This window comes from Excalfactoria chinensis, chromosome 3, assembly GCF_039878825.1.
Source record: "Excalfactoria chinensis isolate bCotChi1 chromosome 3, bCotChi1.hap2, whole genome shotgun sequence".
NCBI lineage: Eukaryota > Metazoa > Chordata > Aves > Galliformes > Phasianidae > Excalfactoria > Excalfactoria chinensis.
This window is the reverse complement of record NC_092827.1, coordinates 89,878,645-89,901,563: the sequence shown is the minus strand read 5'-3', so window position 1 is coordinate 89,901,563 and position 22,919 is coordinate 89,878,645. Positions and strand designations below refer to the sequence as shown.

General features: G+C 49.5%; 3 protein-coding genes across 7 annotated transcripts; 1 reads left to right on the top strand and 2 right to left on the bottom strand.

The window, feature by feature from the left end:
* Window positions 1-3,889: 3,889 nt before the first annotated feature.
* Window positions 3,890-7,221, top strand: GINS1 (GINS complex subunit 1). Its single transcript, XM_072332160.1, has 7 exons — window positions 3,890-3,989; window positions 4,064-4,128; window positions 4,210-4,305; window positions 4,498-4,588; window positions 5,141-5,257; window positions 5,896-5,970; window positions 6,229-7,221. The coding sequence occupies exons 1-7, from the start codon at window positions 3,915-3,917 to the stop codon at window positions 6,295-6,297; spliced, it is 588 nt and encodes a 195-aa protein (XP_072188261.1). The 5' UTR covers window positions 3,890-3,914; the 3' UTR covers window positions 6,298-7,221.
* Window positions 5,298-16,572, bottom strand: LOC140249899 (ninein-like protein). Of its 3 annotated transcripts, XM_072332159.1 has the most exons (11): window positions 16,388-16,572; window positions 15,820-15,887; window positions 14,947-15,039; window positions 14,732-14,871; window positions 11,675-11,744; window positions 10,049-10,300; window positions 9,483-9,695; window positions 8,812-8,928; window positions 8,488-8,718; window positions 7,882-8,121; window positions 5,298-5,974 (listed from the first exon to the last, which is right to left on the bottom strand). In XM_072332159.1, the coding sequence occupies exons 2-9, from the start codon at window positions 15,883-15,885 to the stop codon at window positions 8,530-8,532; spliced, it is 1,140 nt and encodes a 379-aa protein (XP_072188260.1). In that variant the 5' UTR covers window positions 15,886-15,887; window positions 16,388-16,572; the 3' UTR covers window positions 5,298-5,974; window positions 7,882-8,121; window positions 8,488-8,529. The 3 variants fall into 3 exon arrangements, with proteins under 3 accessions (XP_072188260.1, XP_072188258.1, XP_072188259.1); XM_072332157.1 differs by having other exon boundaries at window positions 14,732-15,039; XM_072332158.1 differs by having other exon boundaries at window positions 5,298-5,949; window positions 14,732-15,039.
* A 1,342-nt stretch (window positions 16,573-17,914) lies between these two features.
* Window positions 17,915-22,891, bottom strand: LOC140250383 (ninein-like protein). 3 transcript variants are annotated; one of them, XR_011903155.1, is made up of 8 exons: window positions 22,697-22,818; window positions 22,484-22,577; window positions 21,200-21,353; window positions 20,797-20,925; window positions 20,363-20,709; window positions 20,144-20,282; window positions 18,848-18,958; window positions 17,915-18,205 (listed from the first exon to the last, which is right to left on the bottom strand). XR_011903155.1 is itself a non-coding variant. In XM_072333080.1 (8 exons), the coding sequence occupies exons 6-8, from the start codon at window positions 20,264-20,266 to the stop codon at window positions 18,080-18,082; spliced, it is 360 nt and encodes a 119-aa protein (XP_072189181.1). In that variant the 5' UTR covers window positions 20,267-20,282; window positions 20,572-20,709; window positions 20,797-20,925; window positions 21,200-21,353; window positions 22,484-22,577; window positions 22,697-22,818; the 3' UTR covers window positions 17,915-18,079. The 3 variants fall into 3 exon arrangements, 1 of the variants encoding a protein (XP_072189181.1); XM_072333080.1 differs by having other exon boundaries at window positions 20,572-20,709; XR_011903156.1 differs by lacking the exon at window positions 22,697-22,818 and adding an exon at window positions 22,848-22,891 and having other exon boundaries at window positions 18,097-18,205; window positions 20,572-20,709.
* Between the last annotated feature and the right edge of the window lie 28 nt (window positions 22,892-22,919).

Sequence of the window (22,919 nt, the reverse complement as noted above, 5' to 3'; positions counted from 1 at the left end):
TCATTGAGGCCCACGGATGCTGTCGTTCCCCCACCTAAGCACGTCAGAGCAAACTGAACACTGTAACTGGGGGCTCGAGGTCCTCCTCACCTCCTTCAGACCAAAAAAGCACCTGCTCTCAGCACTAAATGTTCTCAAGATCACCTATTTGCTCCACATTATAGTGGGCAGAGCTCAAACAAGGCCCATTCCTGCTGCGTGGTGATAGCACGAGGCTGTTCAAAGCAGGTAGGAGCCAATGTCCTTGCTGGGAGACCTCCAGATGCAGCAACTTCTGATACGGACCCACCCTTAGACCCTCACGGGACATGGGGGACATTCACAGGCCTCTCCCTTGGCCACTCTGTGGACGCTGGATTTATTTCCTCTCTTTTATGCCTGACTCAGAGACTGTTCCAGACCGGTTTGGGGGTGAAACCAGCTTTCACAGGCTGCTGGCTCTATGGTGGTCTGGTCTTGCTGAGCAGTGAGAGCTGCCCTGAGCAACAAGACAAGCCAGCACCTCGCCTAGCTGTTCCACACGGCTTCCCTCTCCTTCCCAAGCCAATGCGTATTTGTTCCCCATGGCCACCCTCCTCACAAGGCTCCTCCAGCTCCTGCTCTGCACAGAGCACTAAGCCCATAGTGTCCCACGGCAGGAGGCTGGGCTCTGCTGATAACCCAGCTCTTCAAGCTTCCTGAAGAGGCCACAGCTCATCAGCATGTCCAGATGGGACTCTATGTGGGTGGAGAGAATACAGCAGGGAGCCCTCCTCCGAGCTCCAGCCTGATGCTGGGACAAACAGCCGGACAGTGGTAAAGCACCTCAGGAGCAGAGCTCTTGCAGCCTCATGGAGGCTCCCATCAGCAAGGCAGAACCCCACTGGGACAAGGGGGGAGAGCCCAGCAGCATTCCTCAGCCCTCCGAGCCCCGGTGGATGCACCATGCCTGGCAGCCCCCAGCTCAAGCCTCCCCATCTCTTCTCTTGCGCAGTTCCTTGTCGGCTCACACGTTGCAGCTACACTATTTGAAAAGCCATACTATTTGTTGGTACGACTCTTTTCGGACTGTTGATTTATATATATTTGTTGATAAAAGAGGTCATCTTGGGAGACGCTCGTAGTCTACTGGGGAGCAATCACCCAGTGCTGTATATTCTGTACATGCTGTATAAACAAAGCAAAGTATTTAAGCCTAAATGTTTGCGGGGAGAGGGGAGGCCAGCAACGAGCAACCTGGCATCCCCTGGGGTGAGTGTGGACACGGGGACGGGACCTGGCCCAAAAACGGGGCAGTGCACCCGGAGATGCGGAGCCACATTGGAAGCCATGGTGACGCCACGCATCCCGTCCCCAGCAGAGCCCGACCGTCCCACGCGCGGTCATAGAGCCTGCCCCGTGCTTTCCATGTTGTTTGAAACCATCCAAGACAGTCGTGGCAGCCTCGAGAAATTGTGCTGAGCTCATCTATTTTTCTATCTGTGGTGTTTCCCGGTTCCTAGAGAGTAGTGAACAAGTTCCCCTATAGCTGAAAGTGACATGTTCAAAATAAACACACGACTGCGGAAGTTGTTTGTAATAATAATTTATTTGAAATATTCTGCCAAAGATAGCTCTCTTAATGGTCTGTAAGCGTCGTTTTTCTCTCTCTTTACTCTGAATGTCGTTGTGAAAGCACCTTTCTCCCTGCTCTCTTTGGAAGATTTGCTTTTATTTTGGTATGTTTAAGGGCAACGAAAAAGACCCATGTTTTGGTTTTGTTTGGTTGGTGTTAAGCAGAGAGGTATGTCGAGGAGCAGAGGGATGCAGGGGGGCACAGGGGGATGCAAGATGACTTCTTATTGATCGGGTGATGGATGGGACACAGCAAAGGGGAGGAGATGTGGGCACGCGCCTGTGGGATGAGCCGGGCCCCCCGAAGCCACCCCTGACAGATCACGCTCATATGGCCCCGCAGCCCCATCTGCAATGACTCAAGTCAAGGCTGGGCCTGATGGGTGTGGGTTTAACCAGGGGTGAAGCTGCCCAGATCCGTCTGCTCCAAGCTTAGAGATATATTTTTCATGTTGGGGAAAAAACAACAAAACAAAACAAGAGTCTTATTTCCCTTCCTTGTAATTTCTGCTTGAAAGAGCTTTTTAATGCTAGGAAAACACCTCCCGTCATCGTTTGTGATCCTCACGCCTGTTGCTCCGGGAACTCGTCCTTATCCGTACCCATCAGCCCCCACCTTAGCAGAGATCCGCACGGCCGAGGGGGTGGGCTGGATGGGTCGCCGGGTCGGGTGGTTCGTTGTTTTTGCTTCTAGACAGAGTCATAACACTTCTTGATGGTAAGAAGCCAGAGGAATGGATCGGTGACAAAGAAACGCGTCATCAATGGCTCCTCATGCACTTGTGATGGAGAGGAGGCAGCGGCGGGGGGTGCGGGGGGTGAAACGGGAACGTGGGGTGAGTGGGATGGAGCCCCCGGCAGCGTCTGCAGCCACGGCATCACGGGGACGGGCGGCAGCTGGGAGAAGACCTGGGTTTCTGATCACTGTGCATTTTGTTAATTAGGGAACTCAAATAGTTTTATTTTTACCAAAAAACAAAAAAAAAAAAAAGAGAAAGAAAAAAATACTACTAATAAAAAAGCCAACAAACAGATAATCTTTATTCCGGTAAAGACAACTGTTGACTTGATATATATATATATATACATATATATATATATAAAAAGCATATATATATGTTACTTGAATGGTTTATATGCTACATAACATGGAAACGTTGCGAGGTGTGTCATCCCGATGTACAAAATAAACGACTTTTCCCTGCATGCTGCCTGGGTATGTTGTGACTTGAATTAAGAGGTTGTATGTTACCCGCCCGGGGAATGGCCTGGCACTGTCCATCACATCACACGTGTATCGCTGCTGTGTCGTGTCCGGTTCTGACGAGCTGTCCGTCATCCGTGTGCTTCGTGGGAGAGCTTTATCGTGTTAAACCGTGCTGTGTAAACCTCTCATTGCCTGCAAGTAGCCCAGAGTTGTACAAATCAGTGTCTTCAGCCGTTTTCCTAATTTGACCACATTTCCTAACACGAAATATAGATGTTTGTAAATTCTTCATTCATTTTGTCTTTATCTTTATGGGGTTTTCAATCTGACAAAGAGCCGCCCCCCCAACCACCCCCCCTGCTCATGGCTCCCGTACCCAGTTGGCTCCCTGCAGCAATGGGTGGAAGTGGGTGATGGCTCCAACTGGGGGCGGATGTGATGGGGGATGGATGCAGCTGGGGAAGGATGCTGATCACCGCCATCCTTTCCAGCTCAGGACAGGCTCTCAAAGCACCAGCACTGCCTGTGGGAGCCCAACGCTGCCAATGTAGAGACCCATGAAGCCAGACAGGCCTTTGGCAATGGATGCCCATGGCAGGACGTGGCTGGGTGCACCTGCAGGAGCCCCCCACTTCTCCACCCCACGTTGCCTCGGGGTTGGGCAGCACCCGGGGGCCGGATGGGGACCAAAGGCAGCGGGAGCGGGGTGAGCTGGGGAGGAGGCCAGCGTGGGTTAGGCCGTACAGAGGAGCAATGCAAACAGGTGCAGCTTTCTTTTCTAAACATCGCGTTTCTTATCGCACTTGTTCCAATCTCAAACGCCGACTGCATTAGTTCCAATTCGAAAGTGCATTTGAAAGCGCAATTTAAAAACTCAATTGAAAAACGCATTTCAAAAACGCAATTCAAAAGTGACTGCTTAGTATAATATATGTATTTTTCTTTAATCGCCGTTTTTCACCCCATCGGCTCACAGCCCCACTCCCCCACTCGGACCCCGCCCCTTCCCTTCCCGCAGCCCCGCCCCTGGGAGGTGCGATTCCCCGTTGGCCCCGCCCCCTAGCTCCCATTGGCTGCGAGGCAGACAAATTTCCCGCGCGCGCGCCACGGCGGCATGGCGGGGGAGCGGGCGGTCGGGCTGGTGCGGGAGCTGCAGAGCGCTGCGGGCGGGCGGCTGCCGCCCTTCCGGGTGAGTGAGGTGGGAGCGGGGCGAGGGGAGAGCCGAGGGCGGCCCGTGCTCACCGCTCGTGTGCCGTGCTGCAGGCGGAGGAGCTGCGGCAGGCGCTGGAGGAGATGCGGGCGTTGTACGAGCAGAACCAGGCGGACGTGTGAGTGCCGCGGTGGGGCCTGGGAGGAAGGGCCGTGGAGCTCTATAACGCCGCCCTATAACGGGGTTCCCCGTCCGCCAGGTCTGAAGCAAAGGCGGGGCGGACGGACCTGATTTTCCTCATCCGGTTTCGGCATTGCTGCCTGCTCCGCAACCAGCGCTGCATCGTGGCCTACCTGTGAGTGTTGAGTGCTGGGCCCCGAGCCTGCACTGCCCCCGGCTTCCCTCTCTACTCAGAAAGCTGGGACTAAGAAACGGGTCAAAACCGGCATCCTTCAAAGGCTTCCTCCCTACGCTCTGGGAGCAAACCGACGTTGCATCAGCAAAGATGCCGTGTTTGCCACTCGTGTCCCCCCTCCCCCCCCCCCAGGTACGACCGGCTGCTGCGGATCCGGGCACTCCGGTGGGAGTATGGAAGCATCCTGCCCAACGCCATCCAGTTCCACATGGCAGCCGAGGAAGTGAGTCAGCCTGCTTTTCATCTGTTCCCCTCTTTCCCTCAGTATTCCCTTACTCCTCCCAAATGACTATTTAGTACAGTCAGAACAGCGTAACCTTTTTCCTCCGCTATAAACTTGAGATGCTTGATGTGCCTTACTGTAAATACCAGTTTGGTTTGGTTTGCCCAAAGGATGCAATCCCAAATGCATGATAAGTGACAGTGATGCATGACTGCTTCAAGGATCAGCACCTCCGTCAGATCGAACTCGCAGCCCACAGAACTTTGTTCATAGAACATAAAGGTTGGGCAGAAATAAGGTCATCTGCTCTGACCATCCTAGTCCCCACATGCTGTTCTCAATTGCTGTCCCTAGACTGAAGCACACAGCAGCTGGTAGCGCTGTCAGCATGTTTGCTAGCCCAAATCAGCCCTGTGCTCTTCCCTTTAGAAGAACTTTTGTTCACAAGGAGAGCTCTGGCAGCACAAACCAACCAGATCTCAGCCATCAGGAACGTGTCCTTCAGCACGAGCCGTGTGGCTCTGCCTGAGGGATTGCTGTTGGCATCTGCAGGTGGAGTGGTTCAATCGGTACAAGAAGTCCCTGGCTACCTACATGAGGTCAGTGGGAGGAGAGGAGGGACTGGACCTTACACAGGACATAAAGCCTCCCAAGAGCCTGTACATTGAAGTAAGTGCAAGAGTGCTGGCTTCTGACTGTGAACAAACTGCACTGAAAGATGCATGACCGGTAATGCTTCTTCTGAAGGCCTCTTCAGATCAGTGAGAAACCTTGCTCTCACTTAAGCGTTGCTAACTAGGCGTTGCTGCCTTCTTGTTGTTGTTTTAAATAGATTTTCACAGATTAGATTAGAAATCATTTGATGCCATTGATACAACAAAGCAAGTGGAAAATGATTTCAGAGTCAGTAGCTGAAGTGCACTGTTCTCTTAGAAGGACCGCATACAGGCACTCAGCCTGCTCCTTAAAACCATTTCACTGTTAACAGACTGACATTTGCTGCTGCGTTTGCGGGGAGGTTCTAGACATGCTGCTGTTGTGCAGCACTGCTCCTCCCATGGTCTCTGGAGCGCCTGCTCTGCCCAATGGCGCTTCTTGCTGCAGGTGGAGGTGTGAAGAGAACATCAGGTAGGGCCACAGTCTACAGGGACCATCTGTTTTGTATTTTTGGGTCAGGGCTGTGTGAGGTGGGTAGGAATATGTCCACGCTTCAACCACGTGCTCCATAACTCTTGTGTCAGCAGCGCTGTGTGCTGTTTTCTGTGGGAGGTGTGCTGATCAGACACAGCTGCCCTTCTGCTTCACAGGTACGGTGTTTGAGAGACTACGGAGAGTTTGAGATCGATGATGGCACCACTGTCCTGTTGAAGAAGAACAGCCAGGTACCTATGACATGAAAGCAAGGTCTTAAGTCCACTCCTCTTTTTTTCCCTTCTACTCTCATGACATAGCCCTGCTCCTCCCAGCTTCACAGCATGTCACAGTTCCCCCACCTGCGGCTGCTTGTGTGTGCTGTGAGCCCTCTGTGTGCCCCAGGACTGCACTTCAGCCCTGCTTGACCTGTGATGCAGCAGAGCTGGCTGCGTAACAAATCCAGTCTGCTCGTCTTTCAGGGAAAATCTGTCTGTGTTTCTGTGCAGCACTTCTTGCCTCGCTGGAAATGTGAGCAGTTAATCAGACAAGGAGTCCTGGAGCACATTCTGTCATAAGTGTGCAGGACAGGAGGGACAGCCTTTGCTTGGTGGTGTGTGCAATGGGAAGAGAACCCTGGTGTGTGCAGGACTTCAGCCACCTCAGTATTTCACAGCACCCTCCAGCTCCTCATAACAGCCTGAAATGAAGATCAGCTCTGAGTTTATAGAGTATGCAAACCATACTGGCCAGCACTTCATGACCAAAGGATGCATAGCAGTAACACAGTAAGCCTGAGAGTCCTGCAATGGGTGGAGGGTTGTTTGTAAGCACCACAGCTACAAGCACAGTTTGTGAATGCAGTTTTGCTTGGAGCAGTTCTTTGTGCCTTGGGAAGTAAGAGACTGACCAGCTGTGTTCTGGGAGAGCTCCACAGCTGCCAAATAAAGAACTGCTTCAGCCTTCACTGTTAAGAACTCTTGAAGAGTCAATGTTATGTTCATTAAATGCTCTCTCTGGCCTGGTTCTTTTGTTCAAGCCAGCTTGACTGTGCAGGGTGGTGCTCAGGTGATTATTAGGTGTCTCAGTGAACTTCAAGCATCAAGTCAGCTCCAAGGGTTTCTCTCTGGGGCTAGACACAAAGCTTTGCCTCCCATCAGAAGCACACAAATGCAGTTTCTTAAGCTGGTGAGTGAACAAGCACTGCAGACTGGGTCACAGGTCTAGCCTGGGTTTCTCCATCATGCCTGTGCTGTGCCTCAGGTTTCTCTGTGGAGACACTTTTCCCCAGAGAACTGGTCACTATTTAGAAGAGGGGTGGGAGAGGGAGCAGAAGGTTCTAAAGCTTTTGTCATCATGAAACTGATGAGACTGAGAAGTTGCTTTCGCCATGGTTTTCTTAGAGGAGCTGCTCGCTTTTGAATAGTGGCTGAGAGACAAAGCTTCCAAAAACATAAGCTCCAGGTAAAAAGCAATATCTTAAGGATGCAAGCAGAGGAGTACCCAAGCAGTTTTTGCACTGCTGTTCCCAGGAGCAGTGCCCTGCCTCAGCCAGGGAACACCCCTGAGCTAACCCTAGTTTGTATTCTGCGACCTTGTGTGAGCTTTCATCCTTAGCAGCTTCCCAGTGACCCTACTCTTTAGGGCTGTCTGCAGACAAGAGAAATTCTTGTCCTTCACAACAGAAAAATCACCCTCAGACCTGATGCCTCCTCAATCAGCCCTCTCCTGGTGTTGTCCCTGTCCTGTCCCTGGCAGGAGAGGGGCTGGAGATCCTCCCTGTACTGCCAGTCTAGGAGTTAAGAGCCAATTTATCCCTGCTTATTTTCATGCCAATAACAGCTTTTGTTATCTATGCTGAAACCCTTTTGCCTGTCTTGACTGTCAGCTTCTGTGTCACCATGTTGCAGTCAGGCTAGTTTAGTCCTATTCCTGCAGCAGCCATCACAGTCCCTTGAGAATCACAAAAGTCCTTTCACAGTCTGGTACAGAACAAGGCAGGGGTGTAATGACTGATGTGCAGAGGGTAACACCCTGGGCTGATCACTATATCTGTTATTTGCACATGTGAACGCTTGACTTTGTGGCATTTTAGAAAGCTTATTTTGGCTGCCAGTGTGTGAAGACTTCACAAGGAAGGCAAGATGCTGCACTTTACTTACTTAGCATAGTTCCTGGTCTCTGAGGAGGTGCAACAAGGACAGCTTGCTGAAGCGTGGTGCTGCACAGTGGACCACCAGCCCTGCCTCAAGCCTTGGAGATTCAAATCTGAAGAGGACTGTTCCCTCAGATGCTCTGATCTGCTTACGGCAGAGGCAACGACCCACCAACAGGTTAGTTTGGATCCTAGGCTCAGACTTTAGGAAACTTCAGGCTCGGAGTCTCCTAGAGCCCAAGAGGAACTGTAAGGAATGAAAAAAAAACAGTTCAGCAACAGTTGTAGGAGATGGCAGCAAGTACTGATGCCACAATACAGCTTTCTGCTCAGAGTACACCAGATGCAAGAACTTGCAGCCCCCTCTGCCCTGGCTTTCCAGATGCAGGCAGCTCCTGGGGGATGGCTGCCCTGAGGCAACAGCACACGCTGCTACTGGGACCGGCACCAAAGATGGTGTTTTCAATAAGAAAATTAAACTACCCCCAGGACTAGTTTCCTTGAAGAACTAGCTTCTCCATTTGCTTTTTACCCAGGCAAATCCTGGCAAGATCAGGAAGGTCACAGCTGATTGCCCAAGTCAGCCAGAACTCTCCTTTCATATCTGACAAACCTCAGCCAGGCTCAGGAGCAAGGCTGCCACAGCAGTGCTCCATCATGCACTCAGAGATGCTGGCGTGATTTTTTCAATGAGCTTCTTCAAGGCCAAGGCCTGCTCCTGCAGCATGTGGTTCTTCTTCTCAATGTTCATCTGCTTCAGGTCAGCTGCCTGCAGGGCAACCGCAAACCCTCTGTTTTCTTCACGGAGATCTTTAATCAGCAGTTTGTTCCTGGAGAGTTGGGCCTGTGGTACAGACAGGAGGCTTAAGGTTCAGTGTCCCTCCATGGAAGACCCAGCCCAGCAGACATAAGTGGCACCAGCACTTCCTGCACTCACCTGTGCATCCTTGAGGCGAGCTGCCCCATCTGCCAGTGCAGCTTCAGCGCTCCTCAGGTCACGCCGCAACCCCTCTGCGTGCTCCACAGCTGCCTGCAGCAGGCGTTCATGTTCTTCCTTCAGCAGGAAACAAAAGTCTGGCATTATGCTGGGCTGTCCCAGCAGCCACCAGGTCACCAGCACACTCCATGAAGTGTGAATGGGGAAGCACTGGAGGTGTTTCAAGATGCAAAGAGCCGGGCAGGGGGCTGCTTAAGAGTAGCACAACATCCCCTTGTTCAGCACATGTTTTAAAACCCAACACCTTGTTGACTCGGTGCCCTACATTTAAAGCCATCCTACTCTGTGCATGTCCATATGGAGGGCTCAAGCTTTCTTTCTACAGCCTCAGCCAACACAAAATGTCTCCCTAAATGTTTCCTGCCCTCTACGCACAAGGCATCTGGTCTGAGGTAGATGAGTAGGAGTGGAACATACTTGTGATCAAGCACAGGGTGGTGAAAAGATTCATGAGGAATGAAAACTGCAGTTTGAATCTGAAGATCAATTTCATTTTGCAGGTACAGAATCTTCCACCCAATCCTCTGGTAACCTTGACCACAGCTCCATTCTAAGTTGGTAGTGCTCCCTCTCTGATACCCTTGATGGAACTCCTGCAATTCCGTGCTTACCTGGGTCCTGACCAGCTGCCTGCATGCCTGCTCAGCCTGCTGCTGGAGGTTTGCCTGGAGCTGCTGAACCTTGCACTGTTCCTCTCTCAAGCTGGCTTGCAGCTGTTCAAACTGTTCCCTTGGCACCACATTGTTCAGCTGTGCCTTGACCTGCTGCAGCTGCAGTGCATGCTGAGTCTGAGCCAGACTCAGGCTTGCTTTGACTTCAAAGAGCTGCAACAGAGAAAGGTTGCTAGATACAGCTTTGTGCCAGCAATAGGACAGGTTTAAGGTGTGCTCCACATAAAGGGAGGGGTCAAGCAGCACACAGCCCCCACCCTGGGTCTCAAGTCAGCATGGCTACAGCAGACCAGTAGAATCATGACAGTGATGTTTGACATGCAGCATGCAAAGCCACAGATAGGCAGTGCTGGGAGCTGCAGAAGGATGACTCATGTGTTGCCCTCAATGAGGACAGTCTTTTCTGCTTGGGGAAGGTGTTCAGTACAGCCCTAAGCAGGCACACACCATCATCACGTGGACTACTCAGCTGCCTGCTACCTTGTCACTGATCAAACAGCACCTACTTCCTCCTGCGATGCCTCAAGCTGCTGCCGGAGCAGCTCCATCTCTGACCAACACGTTGCATGCTGCTGGCAGTGCTCCGGCCTCGTGGCCATCTCCACTCCTTGTAGTTGCTCAGCTTCCATGAGCTCCTGGTTCTGCAGCTGGATGGGCCCAGTGCTGGCACTGCAGCTGGCCTCACGCTCCAGGAGCTCACGGCTCAGCTGATTCACCTTGATGTTCGGCTGGGAGACCTCCACCTTGCTCTTCCCACTCTGTAAAAAAAAAACAAACAATAAACGCATGTACAAAAGTTTGGAGTGGGAATATTAGCAGAAACTGGGTTCCCACTGGGTCCCTACATAGGAACACTGCTGTTACCACATGACCTTGTGTGCACCCAGAACAAGCATCCTCACAGATTACAACCCTGGAAGATGTTGCTGGGAAAGGAAGAGAGGGGGATCTAGAGTCTGACAGCAGAGCCATGTAACAGAAATATTGACATCATACAGAATGAGTGGGCTATCATAATGAAACAAGGACTACAAATGCAGCCTCCATCGATGCCAAAGGACACCATGCCCTTGACATTCCCAGGACATCACACTGTCAACAGCAATGCTGAGCAAGGTGCAATTTATGTGGTTTGCATGTCAGCAGGAAACCCACATCTACCAGCAGGGTGGCAATACATCTCATGCACCCCCCTCATTCCTGTTAGCTTCCCAGGAAAACAGGTATCAGACACAGCTTTCTTCCAATGAAGGAAATTCATGCAATGTACTTGGAGCCTAAGGCTTATGGAAGCTGACCTCAGCAAGGGTCAGGAAAGGACCACCCTGTTGCAGATGATGGCCCCTCTAGTGGAAATGAAGGGCCTGTAGTCAGGCCCTGAAACAGTGAACAAGCACCTGGTGGGAAGGCAGAGCCAACCCAGGGGAACTCAGGTGCATGCAGTGACCAGAAGAGGTGGAGCCAGTATCCACCCCTTCCCAGACCTCATTTAAGGGTCAGCAGTGAAAGCAAGAGTATCATGCTGGAGATCCCTGCCTGCTGGAATCCTTCCAAAGATAAGCAGATTTTTCTTCCTTTATTTCTGCATCCATGGCTGCTGCATTTGTACTTGTTCTCACTTGCTGCAGCCTAGGATTGTGCCACCCTGCCGTTATTGCTGTATTTTCCATCACATTGTAGCACTACACCATTACAGCCCCACACAGTGAAAAAGATATTGCCAGAGAACAGCTTGCAGTTATTAGCCATGAAGAATCCCTGATACTGGGTGAGGACTTGAAAACCTGCCATCCTCAATCACACAAGTGATTCTGACCAAGCCTTTTGCACACTCATGTTCACAGGCTTGGGAGCATGTGTGTTTGAGACTGGGATTGAGTGGAAGTGCTTAAAACTAATCTTTTTAGAGACTTATTAAGTATCACCTTTATCTTCTGCAAAGACCTTCAAAGGCTTTTGTCACATATCTTTTCCTTCCTTGATAGTTATTAAACAAAGCTGTTGCTGTTTCTTCTTCCAAGTCAGATCAGATTTGGATGTTTGAGACATTTGCATCTTTCCCCTATAGGCCCATGCAGTTTTTGTCCTCCTAAACCCCTCAGCCAAAAGTCTCAGTGTTAATGGCTTCTCACCGATGTCTTCAACTTTACTGCTACAGCCAGCTCTTGCACCTTCTCTCTGCTCAACTTGCTCATGTGTTTCCTGTCAGGGAGAGGGATACAATAAGCTTGATGACCGAAGACAGCAAACACAGCCCCCATTTTGGGGACCCACACAGCTGGTCCTGGTCTGCAAAAGGAGACAAAAAGCTCAAACAGACATGGTCCTGAAGTGATTCCAAAGTGAGTGGGTGCCTTTGTCCAACAGGTGTCTCAGGGCAGAAAGGCGGGGACACCTGAAGTCCTACAGCAGTGTTAGAGACCTAAAAATCAGAGTATGAAGTACAGTGGGAAAGACAGCTTAGCCGACAGTTGTTATTACTGAAACATGGAGAAAGAGTAGTAGGTCTTGATGGAAGGAAAAGAAAAGAGAATAAGGACAAATAGCATCAGACTCTGAATTTATGTTGCTTCCAGCTGACTAAAATCAGTTTGCAAACTTGGCCAATCAAGACATACCTAAGCTTCATTAGAGGATAACCAGGTGGCAAGCCCTACACCTGAGTGCAATAAGGCCACGTCTGGAGAAGTCAGCTTGTTTGTGATTTTACAGTGCTGGGGGTGATGGCTATGAGACCAAATGCAAGGAAACCTTTCAGCCTCACTGTCTTTCCCCCTCCTACTGCTACTCTTAGCCTCCCATGAAGCCACAAATATTGGCATCTGCTGAAAGGCAGCTCAGCCCTGTGTTAAACAGCACAGTACTATCCAACAGTCAGTGCTAACCTCTAAGTCCCCTCAGACTCCATGTTCCTCAGGGGAGAAGAGGATGGGAGATGAGTCTATCTAACCCAACATGGAAGACAGCACTGCAGTTTTTGGCACTGAATGTGAGAGGCAGAGGAGCTGAATGGGGAAGTTTCTTCTCTGCTCCCCAAGCAAGCAAGCAAGGAGTACTAGTGCACTGCCTAGTGTTTGCTCCCCCTGCTTGGCAGGATGCTCCACACAGCAGCCGCTCCCTGAGTCAGTTTTACATCAGGATTCACATGCTGTACTTCCTGTGGAATCTCCAGCACCCACATACAGCTGTACAAGGCAGAGGAGATGAGTGCACAGTCAGCCAGGGCCACGTGAGCACATCCCAGCTCTCTGACCACACTCCCCTAGTTAGGAAAAGACATGTTGGGGACAGCAAGACAGAACAGAGCTGCTGTCAGTGTCTTGGACCAACATGTTAAGTAGCCCTGTGTTACACAAGGCGTCTGGTCTTTTTTTGCTGCCGTAGCACTCAGTTCTGCAAACTGCCTGAGTGCTCCAACCCACCACTCTCTTGAGGTTTGGGGATCATTTTCCAGCTACTGCGCAATGTCCTCAAGCTGCATCAGCTGCAGCTTCAGCCTGTTCCTCTCCCTCTGCAGCTCCATTTTGACAGCCTGACTGTCATGTCTCCCGCTGTGCTGCTATGTTGCTCTACCTCCCTCCCTCCAGATTACATTGTCCTGACATCCTGCTGCCTCTGCTGGATGAAGGCAAATCTGTCTTTGCTTCCTCTGTTTCCTTCCCAAGCACAGCTCCTTGTCTATCAAGATTTTGTTTCTCCATGACAAGTGCATTCAGCTTTGGCTCCAGCTTCTGGACTGAGCAGACCATTTGCTGCAACAGACATCTGCACCAGCCCATCAAAACACCTTTCATTTCATCTCTGTTCCTTTGGTGCTGAGGTTGCAACAGGAGTTTCTGGTCTATCTACTTCCCCGAGTCTTCGGTACACGCTCCTTTCCAACTGGAGAGCAGCTCTCCAGCTACATCATCCTTCCAGTAACAGAGTCCTCAGGCTCGTGATTTGTACATTATATCCATTTCATCCTGGTGTCTTTTGTTGCTTTACATTGTTCTTTTCTCCCCCCTTAACAGCCACCATTTCACACATCTTGACTTGCTTCCCATTTACCTTCTCTTTCATCATATCCCCCACAGAGACACTGCATCCTTTTCCTCCTGGACTCACCACTGCCTTTCCTGGGCACATTGCTCCCTTGGAGCCTTTACCATTGAGAAATCACTTCCTCTCACACCAGTGCTGCTGCTACACTACAGCCGCCTTCACACAGACATTCACTCCGTTACTGCTCTTGATTACGTTCAACCTCTGCATCTTTCCTAATGATAACCAGCATCTCTCTGACCTGAATTTGATAGCACACATGGCAGACACAGCTTGAAAAGCTCAACCAGCTCTGGAATGCATTTTTGCTGGAGAGATGATACAGTTTTCCTTAGGTTGCAAAACCATTAAATATTACAGCAAGCTCCCATACCATTGTGCACTTTTAAGACAGACTGTGCCCTATAACAGAAAGCAACCTGGAGAAATCATCCACCTGCATAACATGAAAGGGGTCTCCGATGCTGAAAAGAGGCAGTGAAGAACACAAAGGGACAGCAAGGCAAAAAGAAGCTGGGGACAGTGGTATGGTGCACTGGGAAGTAGGATGGGGCAGGTGTGAACAGTTTCCTGTACAGTGTTCCCATTCTTTCCTCTTTAGTGTCTTTCACAAAGCCAATCCTGGGATCCACAAACCCTGGGAAGGCTGCAGAATTGGCACTACAAGCACAGGAAAGGATGATCACCTATTCACAGATTGCCTTACTTTTCAGTAAGTCAGTTTGTTTTGGTCAAACAGAGAAATTTAAGCCATCTTTTGTTGCTTTTGAGACAGCAGACTGTGAGGATCTAGCAAGTAGCAGCAAGTTTGCTGAAGGACCAAGAAAGAGAAATATCATATGAAAACACTGATAAAAACTGTTTCCCTCTCTGTTATTAGGTACAGTCTTTGCTAGGCAATTCCTCAGACACATCTGTATAACACAAAGGGAAAAGTGAAGTCTTCAAATAAAAGCCATCAAATGTTAGAGAAGTTCAGTTGTCTCTCTTCAGACTGCTGTATACCTACCCTAATGCCTAGATTTTTTTACCCAACTGAAGAAGCTCTCCAGCCTCATAAGGAATCTCCCTAGTCCATTCTGGTATGGGCAGGGGATGTCTTCACCCTCTGTCACCCCCTTAGACACAAAAAAAGAACACCATACCTGAGGTTCCCTTCATTCCTGCGCTGTGTTCTCAGCTCTTCTCCTTCCTGGTTCAGTTGGTGCCTTGGATGGCCTATGTCCTTGTGCTGAAGTTCAACCCTGGCCATCTTCATCTCAAAACTCTCCTCCAGCTCCAGGTTCTGCACACATTTTTGCTCTTTCATGACATCAGTTACAGCCTGGTACTTTGCAACTGTTTCTTTCTGGTCTCCCACCTTGCTTATCTCAGACTCGACGCTTTCCTTGTCGTCCTTCTCTCTTTCAAAGTTTTTCCTCATTAGTTCCATTTCCTCCTCATAATAGTTTACCTGTTAGAAAGTAACAAGGTTCGGACATTAGCACTGTGCTCCTGAGTGACCCCCTCTCCTTCAGTAGCTCTGACTCGAACCACTCTAATGATTCCTCTCATCAGGGGACACTTGAGACATTTCTGCTCCCTGCAGAGAAGTCCCTTGCCCTAGAGGTGGCGGTGAGGAGCTGCTGCTCTGCACAGCTCCCTGCAAAAACCACAAAACCCAGGGTGGGATTAGCACAATGGAGGCAGAAGGTCTGCAAGCAGCTTTGTGCGCCTTCAACTGTCTGTCATCTGTGTGGCAGTTTCGGATTTACAGTTGCAGTGCTGCAGTGGAAACCCAGCAAGAATGCATGACCTCTAGTTCAGCAGAAAAAGAAGTGAAAGTGGAAACTGATCCCTGTTGGTCCCCTCCAACTCAGGATCATCTATCCTGCTGCTGCCTAGAGGGCTGGGCTTGCACTGTCATCTTAGTGCAAGCAGGTTACAAGTGCGCTGGAAGCCGGGGAAACAGAGCTCTAGTAATTTCCATGCTCTCAAGAGGCTCACTGCTGCTTCTCCTCTTGGCCTTTGTGCTGATTTTACAGGGACAACGCAAAGTAGAGATAATGTCTAGTTCCATGTAATAAACAACACACAAAATTTTTGCAAGGTAACAGAGTTATTCACAAAGCTTTTGCCTGTCCATGAGGGCTCTGCATCTTCCTGGCTGATAAAATGGGAACAGAGATTTCCCACCTCCATTCGTCAAGCAGCTGTACAGAGAATTCAGGACAATAACCCCCACAGCTCTCACCTTGGTTTCCAGTTGAACCTTGAGGTCCTGCAGCTGTTCTTGGAGCTGCTGCGTCGTGACTGACATCTCTGTGCACACAGAAATGGGAACCAGATGGTTGGGAGAGGGGCACACTGGGAAAAAGATGCACTTTGAGGGCAGGCGTGGGTCCACTGCCCTTGTGCTTGATACTCAGGATTGCTGCACACTATGTGAAGTGCTGGAGTCTGGTCCCCTGACTCTCTAGTCCAGCTCCTGCTCAGAGAAAGACTATCACCAAAGCCAGATTCCCCATCAACATGGCAACCAATCCCAAGAAGTTTTTTTCTAATGCTCAGCTTGAACCTCCAATCCCACTTTATTATATCGTGTTTCCTCACCACTCTCCACAGTGAAAATCTGCCTGTTTGTTCCCAGCTGCCAAGTCCTCGTGTTGCTGTCACAAGCTCCTTTACCATCCATCATTCCTTTCTTCCCTTGCATGGCTGCCCAGTGCCAAAACCAGAAGCAGCCACTCTGCACTCCCACCACCACAAAACCTTGCTCTTGCCAAACAGACAGAGATGTCCCAAACCTTCCTGCGTTTTACCTTCAGCCAGCAGCCCTCTCTCAGCCCTGCTCTCCTGCAGCTGAAGACGCAGCTCTTCCAGCTCTCTCTGCAGCACGTCATTCTGGTCCCACAGCACCTGAGGCAGAGACAGGCCATGACACAGCTATGAAGTTTCCCAGGACTGGGACAGAATATTCCTAGGTTGCAGAGGGAACAAGATGGGGTGAGAAGGTGCTGATCCCTTGGGAAGCACTGCACGAGACAGGTCCCACTACCTGCTTAGAGCAGAGAGCTCCAAAGCCAGCACAGGAGTTTATCCAGTCTCAGTGCTGTCATCACCCCACAGCGAAGAGTCTCACAGATGAACACCATGCTGAGCAACAAGCCACTTCCATGCAGGTATCCGGATCCAGGAACCCACTTGTTTCACTTTACATTTTGAATCCTACACTGGATTCGTGAGTGTGTGAGCAATCCTGCCCCCATCCACTTTGAGCTGACATGTAATTACACCCTATATACTGCTTAATTCAGAAAATGAATGGGCTGCATGAGAATATGAGCTAGAAAACTTCCACAAATCCAAACTAACAAATATTACTAAGCAGATCTAGAAAAAAGTAAACCCAGCTTGTTTAATCTCAATTCTAAACAGAAGGGCAGACAGAAGGACAGAGGCTGCCAGCATTCAGGATTCAGCTGGGTGCTTAACATGGCAGGATGAAGCCAAAGGCATCTCCATCCAGCTGCATTTATATCGACAACCCTGGGACAGCTCAGCCCTAGGAAGAATTACAGCACCAAGCATCTTCAGCCCTCTGGTGCCACCTGGAGCACTGCTATATTGGATAGTGCTTCAGCATGCTTGCCTTTAGCTACAGCTTCAAGGGGAGCTATCTGCTGAATCCATCCAATGGCTTTGCTGTAAATGCACAGATTTTATCCTCTGTTGAAGAGATCTGTTAAGTCACCATCCCTACCTGGTGGTTCTCTGCAATCACGTGGCACTTGGAAACAAAGACAAAACAATAAACACAGGACACTGCACACACAGGATCCAACAGAGAGAACACCCAGCAATGCAAAACATGCAAGAGACACACATCAGTTAGAAACCAGAGAAAGGTGACAGAGGCTGTGCTCACATCTCAGAGTGCCAAAGCTCTGGGCAGCAGCACAGTACTGAGAAGGAGGAGCAACACACACAACACCAATGCCTGGACCATGCACACACCAAGTACCTGGATAGGCTTACCTTGACTCTCTAGCAGAGTCCAGTAGTTTTGTAAGGATTGTGAACATAAAAAGAAAGGGAAAAACAAAAAGGTAGAAGAATTTAGCTGTCGGCATGCATTCCAAAGGAGCACAGCTTTCTCTTTCCATTCAAGAGAAAACAGCTTACAGCAGAGCCTGCAGTGGTCCGCCTCTATATAAGGAACTACATGATTCCCACACAAAACAGTCCATGGCTAAAGGGTAGGAGGAAGGGTGTAATTTATGACCCACCCCTACTCCCCCCACCTGGCAGGGGAACCACCACACGGAGCATTGCATGCTGTGGGAGCAAGATGTTAGGTTCCTTTACTAGGGGCGTAGCTGTGCCCTGCCCTCTGCCAAAGGCTGCTGAGCAGGGCAAGAAGGAAACCCACCCCTTCACACTTTGTTCACCACTGCCCCAATCCTCTGCCACAGAGTGAAGCAACCAAAGATGTGCAGGTGACAGCTGTATGTTCATGACAGCACTGCTGCAGAGCTGCCCACTTGTACCTGGCATTGCCGCTCGTATTCCAGCACAATCTCTGCAAAGTATTTGCTGTGGTTCAGGAGCTCTGGGTTGTGAGGCTCTTCCTGGTCCAGCTAAACAAGCACAGGGAAACACTTCACATCAAGGAAATTGTCACCTCTCCAAATGGAGAGACAAAAGCTCTACAAAATCACTGGAGAGTCACAGTTCTAAAGCCCTAGATTCAGAAAATGGCTCCTACTGACACCAGTGGGATGGATCAAGTGCAGAAAGAGGGAAAAGAACGTCTTTCTTCTGAAGTCAGAGACACCTAACTACAGACAGCCTGGCTTCCCCAAATCAGCTACCAACAACATTGACTCATTTCTTTCCCAGATCCCTTTCTTTCCCTTTTTCCATGCTCCTCATTGGAGTGGAAGCTTCAACTACTAACATGAACAAGAACAAACCCTTTATTCAACAGTTATTAAGAAGAAATGGTTTGAACATCCAATTCACACTTGAAAACTTCAGATTTGTACAGTTTTCTACACTTGCAATTTCCTCCTTTCAAACCTTGAAAGGCCTTAATTAAGACACAGTAAATCTTCTTTCCAGGTTGTCACTAATACGCAGGAGAATTCAAAGTGGGGCAGGGGGGAAACACAACAACTGAGCTGTAATAAACCATATTTCAAAAGGGAAAAATAAAAGTTAACCTTTTGAAGAGTTCTCCAGAAGACCCCACTGAACCACAACACAGAAACAAAGGCTACCTTGTCCTTCACAACAAAGCTGAGCTCTTTCTGAAGCTCCAACACCAGCTTCTCAGAGGCTGTCAGTTTCTCACCCATCTCCATGACTTTGTTTTGCAGTTGTGTGTTCTCCTGCAGTAAAAACAGAGAAGATTCTCTTTGCATTGTGGGTCTTCACACTGCAGGAAAAGTTTATCAGTTATGGGCCCTCAGTGGGAAGCTGCAGAACTACTAGCACATCAGCGTGCTGATCACAGCGCTGCTCACAGGAAACCCCACTTTGGGCAGGACAGAGCTGATACACGTCACATGGGCTAGAGTTTGGCTCAACCCAACAAACAACAGAAAGAGGCAGAGGTTTTATAGAATAAGAGCTAGACAGCCCTTGTCTGTACCTCTGCTTCACAGAACTATCTTGTCTATGCCAGTACACTGAGGAGACATTGACTCCTCTCTTATCAACCCAGTCACTTTCTGTGATGGTATAACTACATCAACTGATGTCATCTGTCCAGACTTCTCTCCCAATTGGAAAGAAATGGATTTGATGGGTGGACTGTTCAGTGTTCAGTGACTGGGAATACTCAAGAGAGTGGTGGTCAATGGCTCAGTGCCTGAATGGAGATCAGCCTGGAGAAAACAAGTCTCTGAGGAGACTTGGTAGAGGCCTTTCAGTATCTAAAGGGGGGCTACAAGAAAGAAGTGATGAGACTCTTTAGTAGGGTCTGCTGTGATAGGACAGAGGGAAATGGCTTCAAACTAAAAGAGGGGAGATTTAGATTGGAAAAAAGAAAAAAGTGTTTGTTTTTTTTTCACAATGAGGATTGTGAAGCACTGGCACAGGTTGCCCAGAGATATGGTAGATACCCCATCCTTGAAGACATTCCAAGTCAGGCAGAACTGGGCTCTGAGCCACCTGATCAAGCTGCAGATGTGTCTGTTCACTGAAGGTGGGTTGAACAAGATGACCTTTAAAGGTCCCATCCAACTCAAATGATTCTAAGATAATAGCTCAGGCATGGGCACACCTTTGTCTCTGCTATTTTATGTTCCTTCGCACAATTTTAGTCTCAGCCATCAGTTCAGGTGTCACTAAAGGCTGAATCTTTCTCAACAGACTACATGAGGGTTCAATAATGTCCTGCCCAGCAAATAAGATCCTTATTTTAATTGTGTAGTATGGATGTGACTCACAACTTCTCCACAAAATCCTGCCCTTCCTAGCAAAAGCAAGACAAACTATCTGGCCTTGTCACCACTTCTGCTTTGATTCCTCTGAAGGAGTGAAGACATTTAATTCAGGGTAGTTCTACTTACCTTCATCATGAGGTTCAGTCTCCCATGAAGGGTGGCCTCTTTGCCCTGGAGGAACCGTGCATCAGCCTCCAGCTTCACTTGATGGTTGATGGCTTGCTGCAAAAGCAGTTCTTTTGCCTCCATTTCAATCTGAGCATCCCTGGAACAGATAAGCAACATGTCTGAGGGCAGTTGAAACACATTCTCAGATTACTGTGAGGTCCAGGCATCCATGCTCACCCCACTAAAAGCAGAAGGCAGAATTTGCTTGGAGGGATACAGGAAGCATAAGTGAAGTGCACAGAAGGGGTCTTCAGGGACTTGTATGCCACTCACACAATGTCCAAACAAGTGAGATAGTCAGAAAGGGGGACTGGGATAAGAGGGAGAGACAGTGGGGACCCACAAGAAAACCATTTTCCCTGTTCAACCGAAAAAACCCTTCCTACTTGAGCTTGCTCTGGCTATGCTTGAGGGCAATGCACTGCTTGTCCAACTCCCTTCTGAGCTGCAGGCAGCGTCTCTCTGCTTTCTCCAAGTCCAGTCTGGCCGTGTCCCTCTCTCTGGAGATTTGCCTCACCTAGCTTCTGCAGACACAGTAAGCAGTGCATTCAGAGACACCTCTTGCAGTCCAATGAAGGTCCTCTACCCCTCACCAGGAGCAGCACCCTTACTTGAGGCACTGGAGTTTGTATGCATAGGAGGTGATGGTTGCATGCTGAAGCCCGCTCCTTGAGACCATGAGTGTGCTGTCCAAGGCTGCAGGCAGCTCTGCCTGGCTCCTCTGTGCTGCTACTCAGTTTCTGAAACAGAAGCACTGAGTGAAATCACTCTTCCTTTCTCCCAACAACACTTTCACGGTTACACCACCTGACTACTCTCAAGAGAGAGCCTCCCATCTCAAAAACAGCCTTAGTTAGCATCCACCCCCGACTTCCCCCAGCCCTGGGGTGGCCAAAGCTCACCCTCCCATTACAAACCTGCCCACAAGCAATTCTTCCACCCCAGAGAGACACTTGCTAGAAGGTCTCATTGCTCACTTCACCTGCCACCACCAGATATGGTAATGCTATGCACCTGGAGGATCTCCTGAGTTCTTCCAGATTGCTCAGATGGCAACGACAAATTCAGGCTTGCTTGGCAAATCCAATTCAGTTGCTGGTGCTGAAGGGGAGATGTGGGCTTACACAGCTTGGCAGGAATGATGGACTGCTTCTCTGCTCACTCTCCTCTGACACCAAGAGAAGAAAGTAACAGGATTAAGTCAGTGAGGCAAAACTGGCAGAGAAAAAAACTGATATCTTTCAAAACGAAAATTCCAGGGATCCCCCACTGATATTGGATAAAGTTCTAAAAACAACACCAAGCTGCCAGAAGCTAGCCTGGAGATGTCCAGAGCCACCTCTAAGGCAGCCATAAGGAGAGAGCTGGGAGCCACAGACCCAGCACTTTGGTCTCCCTGCTAACTGATGAAAACTCAGTATCCACAGAAAGACCAACTCTGAAAGTTGTAGGGAATCAGAGGGTCACCTGAAAGCTGTCAAGACAGCCAATATTAGTCTGATGTAGAAGCTAAAATTGGGCTGAGGTCAGGTTAGCCCTTCCTGACTTAAAGCTAAGTGAGATTCAGCTAAGCTGACTCAAAAGAACGTGATTACCAGAAAGCCAACACAGAGTTGATAATGCCTCCAAGAGCACTACTTTCATTTCAGGTTTGGAGGAAGCCTTTCTTCCTCCACTTCAGTGCATTAAAGCACTTCAAATGCATTTACAACTGCTTTGTCAGTCCTTGGGATTAAAAGCGCTATGAAGAAATAATGTACACCAAACAGGGAAAACACAGATGTACTAAAGAGGGTGACAACCTCAGTTACAAGATGTGCAGTAATGTCAATGTTTCTGAAGCCTGTATTAGAACCAGGGTGATTTTTCCCTTTTACTTTGCCCCCCAGTAAAGAGACGAGACTTAGCAGCTCTTTTCTCCTACACTGTTGTCCCCCAGCACCAGCACAGGGTTTGCTCCCACTTGTACTCAAGTAGCTCCCAAGGGGGTCATTCAGACACTACACAGAGGGTGACATCCAGATCATCTCCTACAAGGAACAAGCAGAAAACGCTCCAACTCACCACACCAAGTAACGTCTATTAAACCAGCCCCCTGTGAAGAACAGCACCTTCATCTAAACTGTTCTCAGCAGAACCCATTCTTCAGCAATTCTCTGTTATTTTTGGGTGGGGGGGGAAACAGAGATTTGACAGCTGGACTTGTGCCTGGATTCGCTCCAGAATGTTGCAGAAACATCAGGCAGAAATGAACTGGCAATGACTTACGGCTCTGTATTCAAAGCTAATGCAAATCACCTCTGAGAAGCTGCAGATCAAGGCCACGAATCAGGATCTTTTTCACGAAGAGGGTTTCCTGCCTTTCAGCTCACCCCATGAAGTGCAGTCTCAGCTGCAAAGAGAAGATCGTATGGCTGAACAAACCGACCTGCGGCCCCTCAGAGCGCACCCTGCAGCACCCAGCCTCGTTTGGTTTAGTGAACACAACTTTGGGTTGCTATAGGAGCTCACCAGCCACAGGAACACGGCTTAAAGCAGCTTTAAAATAGCTCCCCTCCTGCTGTTTTTCGAGGCAGCTTCACGCTGTTCCCGCAGGTCGTACCACAGGGCAGATCCCCATCCCCATACCGACACCCACCCCCAACATTACACCCAACCCTACCGGCCTCACCACGGCACAGCGCATGCACACAGACCTCACTTACGGCACACAGACCTCACTTACGGCACCCAG

Bases quoted from the DNA above. Each gene is read 5' to 3' on its own strand.
- LOC140250383 (XM_072333080.1), bottom strand. From the start codon at position 20,266: ATGGAGGCAAAAGAACTGCTTTTGCAGCAAGCCATCAACCATCAAGTG. The intron at 18,959-20,143 runs GTAAGTAGAACT...TTTTTACTGCAG, and splicing joins GACTGAACCTCATGATGAAG to GAGAACACACAACTGCAAAA. The intron at 18,206-18,847 runs GTAGCCTTTGTT...GTGCTTGTTTAG, and splicing joins GCTTTGTTGTGAAGGACAAG to CTGGACCAGGAAGAGCCTCA.
- GINS1 (XM_072332160.1), top strand. From the start codon at position 3,915: ATGGCGGGGGAGCGGGCGGTCGGGCTGGTGCGGGAGCTGCAGAGCGCT. The intron at 3,990-4,063 runs GTGAGTGAGGTG...GCCGTGCTGCAG, and splicing joins GGCGGCTGCCGCCCTTCCGG to GCGGAGGAGCTGCGGCAGGC. The intron at 5,258-5,895 runs GTAAGTGCAAGA...TCTGCTTCACAG, and splicing joins CCAAGAGCCTGTACATTGAA to GTACGGTGTTTGAGAGACTA.
- LOC140249899 (XM_072332157.1), bottom strand. From the start codon at position 15,885: ATGTCAGTCACGACGCAGCAGCTCCAAGAACAGCTGCAGGACCTCAAG. The intron at 11,745-14,731 runs GTATGGTGTTCT...TCTCCCTGACAG, and splicing joins AGGAATGAAGGGAACCTCAG to GAAACACATGAGCAAGTTGA. The intron at 8,929-9,482 runs GTAAGCACGGAA...TTCCTGCTGAAG, and splicing joins GGCAGCTGGTCAGGACCCAG to GAAGAACATGAACGCCTGCT.